This window comes from Hyla sarda, chromosome 2 (genome assembly GCF_029499605.1).
Source record: "Hyla sarda isolate aHylSar1 chromosome 2, aHylSar1.hap1, whole genome shotgun sequence".
Classification (NCBI taxonomy): Eukaryota; Metazoa; Chordata; class Amphibia; order Anura; family Hylidae; genus Hyla; species Hyla sarda.
Window position 1 is genome coordinate 498,763,749 of NC_079190.1, and position 16,273 is coordinate 498,780,021.

General features: G+C 47.3%; 1 protein-coding gene across 5 annotated transcripts in view; it reads right to left on the reverse strand.

The window, feature by feature from the left end:
* LOC130358107 (uncharacterized) overlaps nucleotides 1-16,273 on the reverse strand; it is a 58,090-nt gene that overhangs the window by 19,897 nt on the left and 21,920 nt on the right. For all 5 annotated transcript variants that reach the window (XM_056560928.1, XM_056560926.1, XM_056560927.1 and 2 more), the window contains exons 2-4: nucleotides 14,627-14,965; nucleotides 10,659-10,850; nucleotides 2,816-3,022 (exon numbers count right to left, since the gene is read on the reverse strand). In XM_056560928.1, the coding sequence (XP_056416903.1) occupies nucleotides 2,816-3,022; nucleotides 10,659-10,850; nucleotides 14,627-14,965 (738 nt within the window). The remainder of the gene's footprint in view (nucleotides 1-2,815; nucleotides 3,023-10,658; nucleotides 10,851-14,626; nucleotides 14,966-16,273) is intronic.

Below are 16,273 nucleotides of genomic sequence, written 5' to 3' on the forward strand. Positions count from 1 at the left end.
TATATTGTGAGCAGGGATATGAGCTGCAGTTACCAGGCACGACCACTAGGCAGTGAAAGGGGACAACTGCTTCCAGCCCTGTAAACAACATAGATGTGGACCTGGCAGCACTGCGAAACAGCCAATCAACAGGGACAGTGACAAAACAATTGGGGTCACAGAGGTCGCACTTGTGACTGTGCCCCCAAGCTGTCTCCTGTTCATACTGTGACGTCACGTTGATCTCAGCATCCAGGATCTTCTTCCTCTGTCAACTTTGAAGAAGAAGATCTTAGACACTCAATCTTCAGCGCTCAGCATGGTGGCACAGTACCAGTAACAGGGAGCGCTGTCACTTGTGTTTGTAGGCCGCAGCCTGCTTTATGCCTGCAGCCTACAAGCAGTCATGACATCTGGTACTTCCTCTTCCCATCACAGCTAGCGCTTGCAGGAACACGACCCAGCACTTGGTGATGTAAGCAATAAATGAGTTCCAGCTCACCACCCGGGTCATGCATGCACGGAAGACGTGTGGACTACACATATGACTGTAGATGAAGCAAGAATGGAATCCAGCACCGCAGTCACGGATAAGAACGCTGTTTATTCAAACTTCAAGACAGGCAAGGTTCACAGATCACACGGACCAAAGAGTGACGCGTTTCAGCGGATGTAGCTGCCTTAGTCGTACGGAATTCTCATCAGATCTGTCCGGTCTATATAGGGAAGGGCTCAACCCCCCCCTGCCAGGTGAAAACACCTGTGCAAGTCAGGCGGGGTCCACCCCCACACAGACACAGACTAACAACTTTTTTCACAACAAAAGCATATGTATAAAAAAATATATATATATAGAAAAAAGACAAGGTCCGGCACTAGGTTGCAGGTAAAAACTTCTTGTTCCTTTATTTGAAGATTCTGCAGTACAGGGTAGAAAGTCTGACGCATTTCGCTAAAGAGCTTAATCGTAGACTGATTAAGCTCTTTAGCGAAACGCGTCAGACTTTTTACCCTGTACTGCAGAATCTTCAAATAAAGGAACAAGAAGTTTTTACCTGCAACCTAGTGCCGGACCTTGTCTTTTTTCTACAAGGGAGTAGCCGGAGGCGGTACCGGCCGGTCTACGGCACAGGTGGCGAGGTGGGCGTGCACGGGGTGAGCGACTCACAAATCAGCCTTTGATATATATATATATATAATGTGAAATATACCAGAAACATATAAAAAAAAATAATGGAAATACCCCAAGTGTATATTCCTGTCTTGATGTTTGAATAAAGAAAATATTGATTGCTGATTAGTTGTATATTGACCCGCAAGAGGTCGGAATATCACTCCAAGCTCTAGCCAAAAAAACAAATACCGTATTTTTCGCCGTGTAAGATGCACTTTTTCTTCCCCAAAACGGGGGGGGAAAAAGTCGGTGCGTCTTATACGGCGAATACACCCCTATCGCGGCGGTCCCTGCGGCCATCAACGGCCGGGACCCGCGGCTAATACAGGACATCACCGATCGCGGTGATGCCCTGTATTAACCCTTCAGATGCGGCGATCAAAGCTGACCGCCGCGTCTGAAGGGAAAGTGACACTAACCCGGCTGTTCAGTCGATTTCACCGCGGCGGTCCCGAACAGCCCGACTGAATAGCCGGGTTAGTGCTTACAGGACACCGGGAGGGACCTTACCTGCCTCCTCGGTGTCTTCTCCGTTCAGGGATCCCCTGTATGGCCGGCGCTCTCCTTCCTCGTCATCACGTCGTCGCGTACGTGCGTCGGCGTGCGTAACGACGTGATGACGGCAACGGAGAGCGAGGATACCCGGCCGGCAGCAGAGCCGTTCCGGAGCGACGGGGACACGGCGACAGCGATGGAGCGACATCCAGGGCAGCGGTGACGGGTCCGGAGCGGCGAGGACACGTGAGTATTACCTCCTATGGAGTGGTCTTCAATCTGCGGACCTCCAGATGTTGCAAAACTACAACTCCCAGCATGAATGAATGAATCTGTTACTGTTTTATTGCTGTGATTTTCATGGTCATCAATAACTATAAGTATGGCTGCCGACGCGTTTCTACCATAATGACATAGTGTCTTCAGGAGAGACCATAAACAATATCAATCCACCAGACCACTAAAACCAATACTCATAGGTCCAACAGATACGTTATGGAACCCAGTCCCCTAAATGATTAGGCTTCTAGACTCAGGTCTCCAAGATATTGCATCACACAATAGGTAAGTGGATATGAGCACCGTACAAGAAAAAAATAGAGTCATATCCATACACAATTGCGGCAGGAACTGTTGCTCCAGGTAACAGGTCCATATGAAGTTCCACGTCGACATTTCCTTGCCCGCTCGGGATCTTGCGGACGAAGCGCTAGAAGCCCAGAGTGGCGGGGAGCCGTGCAATACCGCCGGCTACACTGCGCTTCCGGAACAACTTATCCCCTAGCTACAGGATGGATGGAAGGGACATGTCGACCAGTCAGGGCACCTGGCAAAATTTCACGTGGGTGCCAGCAATTGGACCCTCCGTGATCAGGCACTTCTTCCCTATCCTGTTGTTCAGTAACAATGTGCCCCTTTAGGGTTTATTCACACGTAAAGTATTCGGCGCAGATTTGATGCGCAGGATTTTCTGCTGCAGATTTCAATGTAAACTGAATGATTGAACGCAGCTTCAAATCCTGCGCATCAAATCTGCGCAGAATACTGTACGTGTGCATAGACCAAAACTTTTACATACACCTGCCTTGTTTGAACATGAATGATTTTTTTTTTCCATTGATAATTCCTTTATCCATTATTGGACACAAGCCCCCGCTCAGTACCTACCTTGGCTGTATGATATAGTACACCTTATTGTCTTTCCTTCGGGAAATGTTGCCAGGGAGTGGTGCTGCGTACTTGTGACTGTGATGAGATCCCCAGTTATGTTCACCTTCTCTTCTTTACTTACGGCTCGTCCTTCATCAGGCCAGGTTATCTTAGCTTTCTGTTTTCCAGATGCGTTACACTCAACGGTGAATACTTCATCCTTATCTGCATCAAATCATTAAATGGGCGCTGTCAGATACAACAACCTTTGATATGTTGTAAAGCATGTATAGCCAATAGGTTTTGTAATTGCTTTCATTAGAAAATTTTCAGAATTTCATACTGAAAAAGCCAGTCAAACAACTGTCCCCCCCTGCCTGCTTGGACACATTCTAGTCCTTATGTGTCCATGCATCATGGACACTCTTCCTTGATTGACAGCTGTGAGCGCAGGGCTCAGAGCTGGAGGAAAAATCCTCCCCTGTCAGCTTGTATCCTGCTACTGTCAGTGAGGACATGCTGGGAGTTGTAGTTTTGCTAATGCTAGGGGAGATGTGAGCAGACAACATACTGAGGGAGGGGGCGGAGACCTGAACAGTGAGGCCACGCCCCCTCCCTTTGAGAGTAATTCAGACTAGTGAGCTAAATTAAAAGTGTAATAAAAAAATAAATAAAGGTGCTAGACACATAAAAATTAGATGTACATGGTCAGGATTAGGTACTGAGTGATATATTAACCCCTTAAGGACACAGGACGTCCGGGGACGTCCCCACACCCTGGGCTTTATGGACCAAGGACGTCCCCGGACGTCCTGGTGTTTCTCCGGTCTCTGCCGCACGCCGGGCAGAGATCGGAAGCGCATCCAGGGCAAACGCCGAGGGGGCCATGTAGGCCCCCCATGTCGGCCATCGTCGCAAATCGCGAGGGAAATCGCCCCTGCGATCTGCAGCGTTACCGGGCTAATCGGGTCTCTGGGACCCGACCACCCGGTAATTTTGCATGATCCCGGTTGTCAAAGACAGCCATGACCATGCTGAAGTATAGGAGTGAGGTGGCAAGCCGGCCACCTCCTCCTATCCCCTGTGATTCCTCGGTTAGTTAACCGACCAATCGCAGGGGGGCGGGGGCGGCGGTTACTTCCTCTCGCCCTGCCCGGCCCCTGGAAGTCAGGAGATAATCGGAGGAAGACCGGAGGATGCGGCGGGGGACGGGGGAGTGCTGGGGCCTGGCCCCGGTACTTACCTCGTCCCTGAAGACCCGGATCCTGGCGGCGGTGGCGACAGGTGAGTGGATCTTCGACGACGTTGCGGGACCATTGCAGCAGTCCAGACCGCCGTAAAGCGATCTGGACTGCTCCATCTGGTCCCCTTACACTACAACTCCCAGCATGCCCAGACAGCCCTTGGCATCTGGGCATGCTGGGAGTTGCAGTTTTGCAACATCTGGAGGTCCACAGTTTGGAGACCACTGTGCCCTTCCAGATGTTGCAAAACTACACATCCTCAACATGCCCTTACTGTCCAGGCATGCTGGGAGTTGTAGTTCTGTAACATCTGGCCCGTCAGATGTTGCAGAACTACAACTCTCAGCATGCCTGGACAGTTTTGGCATACTGGGAGTTGTAGTTTTGCAACATCTGGAAGGGCACAGATTGGGAACCACTGTATTAGTGGTCAGTAAACTGTAGTCCTCCAGATGTTGCAAAACTACAACTCCAAGCATGCTGGGAGTTGTAGTTCGGCAACATCTGGCCCTAAAGATGTTGCCGAACTACTACTTCCAGCATGCCTGAGAATGTTTGGGAGTTGTGGTTTTGCAACAACTGGAGACACACTGGTTGGGAAACATTGTCTGTTTCCTAACTCAGTGTTTCCCAACCCGTGTGCCTCCAGCTGTTGCAAAACTATAACTACCAGCATGCACTGATAGACCGTGCATGCTGGGAGTTGTAGTTTTGCAACAGCTGGAGGTCCCCCCCCCCCCCCTGTGAATGTACAGGGTACATTCACATGGGCAGGGGGCTTACAGTGAGTATCAGGCTGCAAGTTTGCGATGCAGCAAATTTTGCGCAGCAGCTCAAACTCGCAGCGGGAAACTCGCTGTGAACCTCGGCCCGTGTGACTGTACCGTAAAAACACTACACTACACTAACACAAAATAAAATAAAAAGTAAAAAACACTACATATACACATACCCCTACACAGCCCCCCTCCCCAATAAAAATTAAAAACGTCTGGTACGCCACTGTTTCCAAATGGAGCCTCCAGCTGTTGCAAAACAACAACTCCCAGTATTGCCGGACAGCCGTTGACTGTCCAAGCATGCTGGGAGTTTCGCAACAGCTGGAGGCTCCCTGTTTGGAAATCACTGGCGTAGAATACCCCTATGTCCACCCCTATGCAAATCCCTAATTCAGGCCTCAAATGCGCATGGAGCTCTCTTACTTTGGAGCCCTGTCGTATTTCAAAGCAACAGTTAAGGGCCACATATGGGGTACCGCCGTACTCGGGAGAAATTGCCTAACAAATCTTGGGGGTCTTTTTCTCCTTTCACCCCTTATGAAAAGGTGAAGTTGGGGTCTACACCAGCATGTTTGTGTAGAAAAATAAATTTTTTACACTAACATGCTGGTGTTGCCCTATACTTTTCATTTTGACAAGAGGTAAAAGGGAAAAAAGCCCCCCAAAATTTGTAATGCAATTTTTCCTGACTACGGAGATACCCCATATGTGGGCGCAAAGTGCTCTGGGAGCGCACAACAAGGCCCAGAAGGGAGAGTGCAACATGTACATTTGAGGTGATTTGCACAGGGCTGGCTGATGGTTACAGCGGTTTTGACAAACGCAAAAATAACAAAACCCCACATGTGACCACTTTTCGGAATTTTTGTGACCCCATTTCCCTTTTTTTTTTTTACATATGCAAAAGTCGTGAAACCCCTGTGGGGTATTAAGGCTCACTTTATTCCTTGTTACGTTCCTCAAGGGGTCTAGTTTCCAAAATGGTATGCCATGTGTTTTTTTTTTTGCTGTTCTGGCACCACAGGGGCTTCCTAAATACGACATGCCCCCGAGCAAAATTTGCTCTCAAAAAGCCAAATATGACTCCTTCTCGTCTGAGCATTGTAGTTCGCCCGTAGTGAACTCATGGGGTACCTCATGGGGTCAACTCATGGGGTACCTCCATACTCAGAAGAGATGGGGTTAGAAATTTTGGGGGGTATTTTCTGCTATTAACCCTTTCAAAAATGTGAAATTTGGGGGGAAACACACATTTTAGTGAAAGGCTTTTTTTTTTTTTTTTACATATGCAAAAGTCGTGAAACACCTGTGGGGTATTTTTTTTGCTGTTCTGGCACCATAGGGGCTTCCTAAATGCAACAAAAACCATTTCAGAAAAATGTTCTCTCCAAAATCCCCTTGTCGCTCCTTCGCTTCTGAGCCCTCTACTGCGCCCACCGAACACTTTACATAGACATATGAGGTATGTCCTTACTCGAGAGAAATTGGGCTACAAATATAAGTATACATTTTCTCCTTTTACCCCTTGTAAAAATTCAAAAATTGGGTCTACAAGAACATGTGAGTGTAAAAAATGAAGATTGTGAATTTTCTCCTTCACTTTGCTGCTATTCCTGTGAAACACCTAAAGGGTTAAAACGCTGACTGAATGTCATTTTGAATACTTTGGGGGGTGCAGTTTTTAAAATGCGGTCATTTCTGGGGTATTTCTAATATGAAGACCCTTCAAATCCACTTCAAACCTAAACTGGTCCCTGAAAAATACTGAGTTTGAAAATTTTGTCAAAAATTGGAAAACTGCTGCTGAACTTTGAAGCCCTCTGGTATCTTCCAAAAGTAAAAACACGTCAATTTTATGATGCAAACATAAAGTAGACATATTGTATATGTGAATAAAAAGAGAGCTTCAAAGTTAAAAAAAATGCAACATTATCACATTTTTCATAACATTTTGGGATTTTTCACCAAGAAAGGATGCAAGTTACCACAAAATTTTACCACTATGTTAAAGTAGAATATGTCACAAAAAAACCATCTCGGAATCAGAATGATAACTAAAAGCATTCCAGAGTTATTAATGTTTAAAGTGACAGTGGTCAGATGTGCAAAAAACACTCTGGTCCTAAGGTGTAAAATGGCCTGGTCCTTAAGGGGTTAAAACATTTATTTATATTTTTTTGGATCTGACGGGTGCACTTTAAGAAAACAGTATGAAACATTTATATATATTAAAGGTCTTTTAAATCATTTCACATGTCATAGAGATATGTCAAAGTTTCTGAAATGCCCCAAATATCATGTTTGATATGGTGCACTGACCACCATGCCTGCCCACTTGTCATTATTGAACGGAATACCTGGCCAGGGTACCTGGTGTATGCTCCCCAATTCCAAACTTGGTGCCTGAACCAAACCTAAGGGGAGTCAGTTGTACCGAATACGTCTTTCAATAGAAAATACGGGATAAGTGGTATCAGGGTGGAAAGCGTAGTGGCTGTGTGCTCCAATCCCAGTATACTCTCAATAAAAAGAAATAGTCACATACGCTAATATACACATCAATTCTTCTTTATATAGGATTCATCCAAAGTACAGTGACCCCCCCCCCCGACCTACGATGGCCCCGATATACGATAATTTCAACATACGATGGACTCTCAGAGGCCATCGCATGTTGAAGGCAGCATCAACATACAATGCTTTTGTATGTCGGGGCCATCGCATAAACGGCTATACAGCAGCGCAGACTGTTTCAGTTGCTGACGTTTAATGTGCCCCGTGTGTCCCGGTGAGTGTCACTCCCCTGTCCCCACCGCTCCGGACTGTCCTCTTCATGCTCCGCTGCATGCCCGTCACTCTCCTTTGTCGTCGTCCCGTCATCCAATAGGAGCGGCGTGCACAGTGACACGATGACGGCGCTGGAGAGCGACGATCCAGGGCAGGGGTGACGGTCCGGAGCAAAGAGGACACCCGGGGACGTGATGACAGCGACGATCCAGGGCAGGGGTGGCGGTCCAGAGCAACGAGGACACCCGGGGACGTGATGACAGCGACGATGCAGGGCAGGGGTGACGGTCCGGAGCAACGAGGACACCCGGGGACGTGATGACAGCGACGATCCAGGGCAGGGGTGACGGTCCGGAGCAACAAGGACACCCGGGGACGTGATGACAGCGACGATCCAGGGCAGGGGTGACGGTCCGGAGCAACGAGGACACCCGGGGACGTGATGACAGCGATGATCCAGGGCAGGGGTGACGGTCCGGAGCAACGAGAACACCCGGGGACGTGATGACAGCAATGATCCAGGGCAGGGATGATGGTCCGGAGCAACGAGGACACCCGGGGACGTGATGACAGCGACGATCCAGGGCAGGGGTGATGGTCCGGAGCAACAAGGACACCCGGGGACGTGATGACAGCGATGATCCAGGGCAGGGGTGACGGTCCGGAGCAATGAGGACACCCGGGGACGTGATGACAGCGACGATCCAGGGCAGGGGTGACGGTCCGGAGCAACGAGGACACCCGGGGACGTGATGACAGCGATGATCCAGGGCAGGGGTGACGGTCCGGAGCAACGAGGACACCCGGGGACGTGATGACAGCGATGATCCAGGGCAGGGGTGACGGTCCGGAGCAACGAGGACACCCGGGGACATGATGACAGCGACGATCCAGGGCAGGCGTGATGGTCCGGAGCAACAAGGACACCCGGGGACGTGATGACAGCGATGATCCAGGGCAGGGGTGACGGTCCAGAGCAATGAGGACACCCGGGGACGTGATGACAGCGACGATCCAGGGCAGGGGTGACGGTCCGGAGCAACGGGGACACCCGGGGACGTGATGACAGCGACGATCCAGGGCAGGGGTGACGGTCAGGAGCAACAAGGATACCCGGGGACGTGATGACAGCGACGATCCAGGGTGGCGGTGGCGGTCCGGAGAGGCGGGGGACACGTGAGTATAACTTTCTATATTACTCTTGCACGGATCCCTCAACATACGAAGGATTCAAGTAACGATGGTTCATTTGGAACGAATTACCATCGTATGTTGAGGAATCACTGTACATGAATCCAACTTAGAATATTCACCCAAAGTGTGACAACAAGTCCACAAGATATAGATAAGAGATATCAATGGGGTCCGGTTTTTCCAGTGCACCTGCACCAGCGTTCTCTCATCCGGCCATCTGGAGATGGCCGGACGAGAGAACGCTGGTGCAGGTGCACTTGAAAAACCGGTCGCCATTAATATCTCTTATCTACACCTTGCGGACTTGTTGTCACACTTTGGGTGAATATTCTATGTTGGATTCATGAGTTTTGGATGAATCATATATAAATAAGAATTGATGCATATATTAGCGTATGTGACTATTTCTTTTCATTGAGCTGCACCGAATCCAACATCATTGCCCGGTTTAGTGACTAGGCAGTGTTACTTATCTATAGCTTGGTGTTCTTTGGAGACCTTATTTAAATATTCTTTAGGTTTCTTTTATACTGTATCAATATGTTATTCAGGTGTATGGTAAACCATAAGGAATGGGGGAGGCATCAATAGTAGGAAATGCACCGAGCTGAGGCCGCCCATGATAACCACTACATTTCCATAGCTATTGACATAGACACCTATAGAGGAAGCTCTTCTACTTGTCTTTTTTCTCTATTTTTGTCTCCTTGTTCCACTATTTTCCTTTACCCAACTATGATTAACATCTCCCCTTTTTTGTCCCCGTCTCGACTTAGCCACACCCATGGCTAAAAATGGTCTGCTTACTGTAAAATGCCCGTGTGGTGTCCCGGTACCGTATTGCATCCAATACCTAGTGTAGAGGTCCCAAAAATCAGAGTAACTATGTTCAGGTAGGGTTCCTCAGGTGGGACAGCCCCTAGTCGCCTCTCCATACGTTTAACTTGTATATTAATAAATGTATATATTAGTAATTTTATCTATATTATATAGAATGTATAGTACTTACCTTGTTCAGTGTCGCAGGACCTTCGGTCATTTGACCAAGCTAGTAACCTCTATGGTATGTTGCAGGACCTTAGGAGGTCCTTGGGTCACGTGTTGCCCAGCATTCTATGTAATGGTGATTGACATCCGTATGGACCAATTAGCTTTAGTCCAGCCCCTGCCCATATAAGGGAGCTGCGTCCAATTATCGCTCTCTTGGGTTGCTGCTCTCGTGGATGCTGGACTAACAGGACGGTGTGCTACGCAACTTTCAACGACACGTTAGGCCTCAAAACCTACGGCCTCAGCAGAACCAAAAATCGTGAGTCTTACACTAATTCCTGCTAATACTAGCCTGACTACTGGACCGCAACTAATTCTCCAAATCCAGTGGAGCAGTGCAATAGTCTAGAGACTCTTAAAGCTAAAGTCCCAACCATTGTCAATCTCCAAAAGGAAGCTGTATTGATGAGAGACTGTTATGTTGATGAAGTGTACAGAAAATCTTCAGTAAAGTTAACGCTATTTACAGAAGCTTTCCGGTTGTGGACAATCCATTATCACTATCTACTTAAACTCAGTATGATCTACCTCCCTATCGTTCCTGGGAAGGGCGGCGGTAGGAAAAGCTTTATTGAGGAGCCCACACCCTGGCGTCACGAATAGCAAGGGTTAACAAACACCCTTTATTACCTGCACAGCTACACTCCCCATTCCCTACACCCCCCCAAGCTACCACACCCGGACCTATTTTTGTTCCCAGTCCGACCCTGATTGGAACCAAAGTACAGCGTATAAAGTCTTCATCCTGGAAATGGGTAGAGGTTCATATACACCATAAACTTTCACATTACATTGTATTCCTCTCACCTTGAACACTTCTCTTTCTTCTTGCCTTCTCTAGTAGCATGAAGTTACACACTGGAGATATGGCATTATTGAGCCATCTTCCTATCTGAATGGTGGATCCACTCAGGTCTGAGAGTTGGGTTTTTATCATTGCAGGGTCTAACGTTATACTCATGTCTGCTGTACTCTTACAGATGACTTCCCTGACTTCACCTAGTTGACAAAAAATGAAAGAAAATAAAGATCATGACATAATTTCGGTTCACTAAAGAGGTAATATGTTTTCTTAAAGGAGTACTCCACTGCTCAGCGTTTGGAACAAACTGTTCCGAACACTGGAGCTGGTAGCTTGTGATGGCATAGCCCCGCCCCCTCATAATGTTACGCCCCGCCCACTCAATGCAAGTCTATGGGAGGGGGCGTGACGGCTGTCACGCCCCCTCCCATAGACTTGCATTGAGGGGGTGGGGCATGACATCATGAGGGGAGGGGGCTATGACGCTGAGCAGCGAAGTACCCCTTCAAAGGGGGACTCCACTGGAAAACATTTTTTTTTTTTTTTTTTAATCGACTGGTGCCAGAAAGTTAAACAGATATGTAAATTCCTTCTATTTAAAAATCTTAATCCTTCCAGTACTTATCATCTGCTGTATGCTCCAGAGGAAGGTCTTTTCTTTTTGAATTTCCTTTCTGTCTGACCACAGTGCTCTCTGCTGACACCTCTGTCCATTTTAGGACAGAAATCCCCATAGCAAATCTTTCCTCGCTCTGGACAGTTCCTGACATGGACAGAGGTGTCAGCAGAGAGCACTGTGGTCAGATAGAAAGGAGATTAAAAAAGAAAAGACTTTCCTCTGGAGCATATAGCAACTGATAAATACTGGAAGGATTAAGATGTTTTAAATAGAAGTAATTTACAAATCTGTTTAACTTTCTGGCACCAGTTAATTAAAAAAAATTTTTTACCAGTGGAGTACCCCTTTAAGAAGACTTACCGACCATGCAATGGGAAAAAAATGATGCAAAATGCTAGGAGAAGATCTTGCTTACTGTTGGCAAATATTAGCGGTAGCATCCCTTTGAAATGTCCCTTTTATCCCTTTCTCAACGCAACAATAAATAGATGAAATTATTTTTTAGAGTTCACCGTGTAGCACAATACACTGCAAAACTTTTGTATTGCAGTATATTGCATTGTGACTGTCGTCCAATCGAAAGGCATAACTAAAGAAGTAACATGGTAGACAACTGGGCCTTCAGTAGACTTCTTGCTGGTATATTTATCACCTGGAAAGCCTTGGATCCCATTGTAGGTCAAGGGCAATGAGGTGAAAAGGGGCTCCTCCTAACTTCTGATGGCAAGGATACCATGGAAACTACTGATGGAGGCAGCGAAGGCTGGGATAACATGGCAATTTAGGCAATGCGACCAAAGATTGCCATATCGCATTATAGCGATTGTGCTATGTTGCACCTAAAGTTAGTCAATTGGGTTGTGTTACCCTTAAAGGAGTACTCCTCCCCTAGACATCTTATCCCCTATCCAAAGGATAGGGGATAAGATGTCTGACCATGGGGGTCCCGCCACTGGGGACCCCCGCAATCTCCCTGCTGCACCCGGCATTCATTTAGAGTGTCGGGTGTAGCGCCGGAGGCTCATGACATTACGGCCGCACCCCCTCAATGCAAGTCTATGGGAGGGGGCGTGATGGCTGTCACGCCCCCTCCCATAGACTTGCATTGAGGGGGCGCGGTCGTGATGTCACGAGCCTCCGGCGCTACAGCCAACACTCTAAACAAATCTAATAGACTTGCATTGAGGGGGCATGGCCGTGACAAGCGGGGCGAGACCATGACATCCAACCTCCGCCCCGCATCGCCAGTCATCCGGCACGGATCAAAGTTTGCTGTGTGCATCGGATGTCCTGGGTGCAGCAACCGATGCCTGGGTCCCCAGCGGCAGGACCCCCACGACCAGACATTTTATCCCCTATGCTTTGGATAGGGGATAAGATGTCTAGTCCCTTAATGACCATGGACGTGTATTTACATCCGTGGCCGGCTCCTGCGATATAACGTGGAGTCATGCAGTCATGTCATATCGGGTCGGTCCCAGCATGTAACTGAAGCCAGGACCCGGGGCTAATAACGCGCGGTAGCGATCGCGGTGCTGAGCGCTATTAACCCTTTAAACTTTGAACGCCGCGTCTAAAACGAAAGTAAAAGTTTCCCGGCTGCTTAGAGGGGCTGATCGGAACCACCGCAGTGAAAACGCGGTGTCCCGATCAACTAGGACGCGAGTGGAGGGTCACTTACCTTCCTCCGGCGCGTCCAATCGGCAATTGATTGCTCCAAGCCTGAGATCCAGGCTTGAGCAATTGACCGCCGATAACACTGATCAATGCAAAGCTATGTCTTTGCAGTGAACAGTGCTGGCAATCAGTGTGGGCAGTGTTATAGCTCCCTATGGGAGCTATAACACTGCAAAAAAGTGTAAAAAAAAGTTAATAAATGTAATTTAACCCCTTCCCTAATAAAAGTCCAAATCACCCCCCTTTTCCCATTAAAAAAACATGTAAACATAAATAAATATAAACATATATGGTATTGCCATGTGCGTAAATGTCCGAACTATAAAAAAATATCATTAATTAAACCGCACAGATAATGACGTATGCGCAAAAAAAATCCTAAGTCCAAAATAGCGTATTTTTGGACACTTTCTGTTTCATGAAAAAATTTATAAAAAGCGATCAAAAAGTCTGATCAATACAACAATGGTAGCAATAAAATCTTCAGATCTCGGTGCAAAAAATGAGCCCCTTGATACCGCCCCATATGCAGAAAAATAAAAAAGTTATAGGGGTCAGAAGATGAAAATTTTAAACATATAAATTTTCCTGCATGAAGTTATGATGTTTTCCAGAAGTGCGACAAAATCAAACCTATATAAGTAGGGAATCATTTTAATCGTATGGACCTACAGAATAAAGATAAGGTGTCATTTTTACGGAAAAATGTACTGCGTAGAAACAGAAGCCCCCAAAAGTTACAAAATGACGTTTTTTCTTCAATTTTGTCGCACAATGATTTTTTTCCCGTTTTATACCGTAGATTTTTGGGTAAAATGACTAATGTCACTGCAAAGTAGAATTGGTGGTACAAAAAATAAGCCATAATATGGATTATTAGGTGCAAAATTGAAAGGGTTATGATTTTTAAAAGGTGAGGAGAAAAAAACGAAAGTGCAAAAATGGAAAAACCCGTGGTCCTTAAGGGGCTAGGGGCGGAGTACCCCTTTAAGTGGTCATAACCTCAATTCTCTGATAGATTTCTTGAGACTACCAGGATAGGCGCTATCAATTTTGAGTTACAGTGCGACACCATTACTGTGACGCAGTACGATCCACACATTGTGACTCAACCAAAATCACCATAAAGCCCCAATCTTAGTGGTTGAATTACCGAGATCAGCGTTTTCTTCATCCCTGAACATTGCAGACAGGTATAGGCTAAAGTAAAAAGCTGTGTATTGGCGGGCCCTGCTCCTGAGGGCACTCCATACTCCATTCCTTAACATCTTGATGTACATGTTAGGGAATGGAGTATGGAGTGCCCTCAGTTGTTAATAGATTACATTTATTCTCTTAAAGGGGTACTCCGCTGCCCTGCTTCCAGAGCTCCGCTCATCAGCGTCCGGAAGTTTATTGTTCTGAACGCTGTGTGCGGGCTTCCGTGTTCAGGGCCGCCCCTCATGACGTCATGCCTGCCCCCTCAACGAAAGTCTATGGGCCGTCGCGCCCCCTTCCCATAGACTTTCGTTGAGAGGGCGGGCGTGACGTCACGAGGGGCGGCCCTGAACACGGAAGCCCGCACACAGCGTTCGGAACAATAAACTTCCGGATGTTGGTGAGCGAAGTTCCGGAAGCAGGGCAGCGGAGTACCCCTTTAATTATTCTTCCTCTATCTTTAGTTTGTGTTCCACTTACTAAGTTTTTGCAGGAAAACTTCTCCTTTCAGGGATCCATCAGGATATATGTTGAAAATTGCTGTAAAACAGGTATCATCCTCTTTTTCCAGCTGTGAAATGGTGATGGACGACGTCTTTGGGTCTTTGGTTGGTAGAACTATGATCCGGTTCTCATAGGGTTTGGACGTTTTAACCCCGAACCTTCTACTGTTTGTCACCATAGTGTCATAAGAATTTCCTGTTCTCTTTTGCCAGGTGACTTGTACAATATCCAAATCTATATGAGACGGGATCGTACACGTCAGAGTCGCGTTACCTCCATTCCTTGTTCCCGTACAATATGCCTGAGCCTCTACTCCTAAAAACAAAAAGTAATTTTCAACATCAGGGTTATGGATAGGACAACTATGAAAATACAAGAATAGAGAACTTCGGTGGTGTCCCAGTACTGGAGTTCGTCCTGTCAGGTAAACATTGCTTCAGGTGTCTGACCTAGGCCCTGCTGCTTAGGTGAGGCTTTGATATTTATTGTAATATTTGTTCTGTTAATGTATATAGTGTTGCATTGTACATTTAAGGAATGTTCAGGATATCTGTGAGGAGGTATGATGCAGAGTACCCATGTGACCCTCGTTACCCGATGGGAACCCTCAAATTGCCCTGTATATAGTTTATGGGGGGGGGGGGAGGAGCCATTCAGTATTCAGTTAGTGTTGGCCTAGTCCAAGAGCAGTGTGCAGAGCTCAATGTAAGTTGCAGTGTGGAGTCAGAAGTGTGAAGTGATCTAGGGAAGCCTGAAGAAAACCTCTTATCTCCAGCAAGGCCACAGGGCTTCCCTGGGATACACTGCATCCCTTCTACCCTCTGCTCCAGCTCCAGACAGTTATCTGTTACCTGCCATTAGTGTGTTTATTGTCCGTGCCTTGCACAGGAGAAGCTGTCCCCACCTCGGACGGTGTAGGTTAACGGTGCCCTGGCGTCATGAAGACACTTCCACTTTGGGAAAACTTTCCATAAGATTTTGGGCTGTGTCTTTGGGAAAGGTTCTTACATTTGGACAGTCTTTGAGGAAGCAGATCTTCACCACTGAGGCAGAAAGGTTTCACGCTTTATGCTACCAGTCCATGTTGTGACTTATGCGAGGTAGTGGACCCCAGCTCCAGATTATACCACATGGTTCCTGAGTACTATTCTTATGATCTTATATGCCTAGCCGTAACTTTCCCAGTATAGACAGCAGCCCCTCCTCAGTAGTTACAGCAGCCTCTCCCCTTAGTAGTCACAGAAGCTGCTCCCCTCAGTAGTCACCGCACTCTCCCCACAATAGCCACAGAACGATTTCCCTCAGTAGAGGAGAGATGCTGTAACTACTGAGAGGAGAGTCTGCTGTCACTACTGAGAGGAGAGGCTGCTGTCACTACTGAGAGGAGAGGCTGCTGTCACTACTGAGAGGAGAGTCTGCTGTAACTCCTGAGGGGAGAGGCTGCTGTCACTACTGAGAGGAGAGGCTGCTGTCACTACTGAGAGGAGAGGCTGCTGTCACTACTGAGAGGAGAGTCTGCTGTCACTACTGAGAGGAGAGGCTGCTGTCACTACTGAGAGGAGAGGCTGCTGTAACTACTGAGAGGAGAGGCTGTTGTAACTACTGAGAAGGTCTGCTCTCACT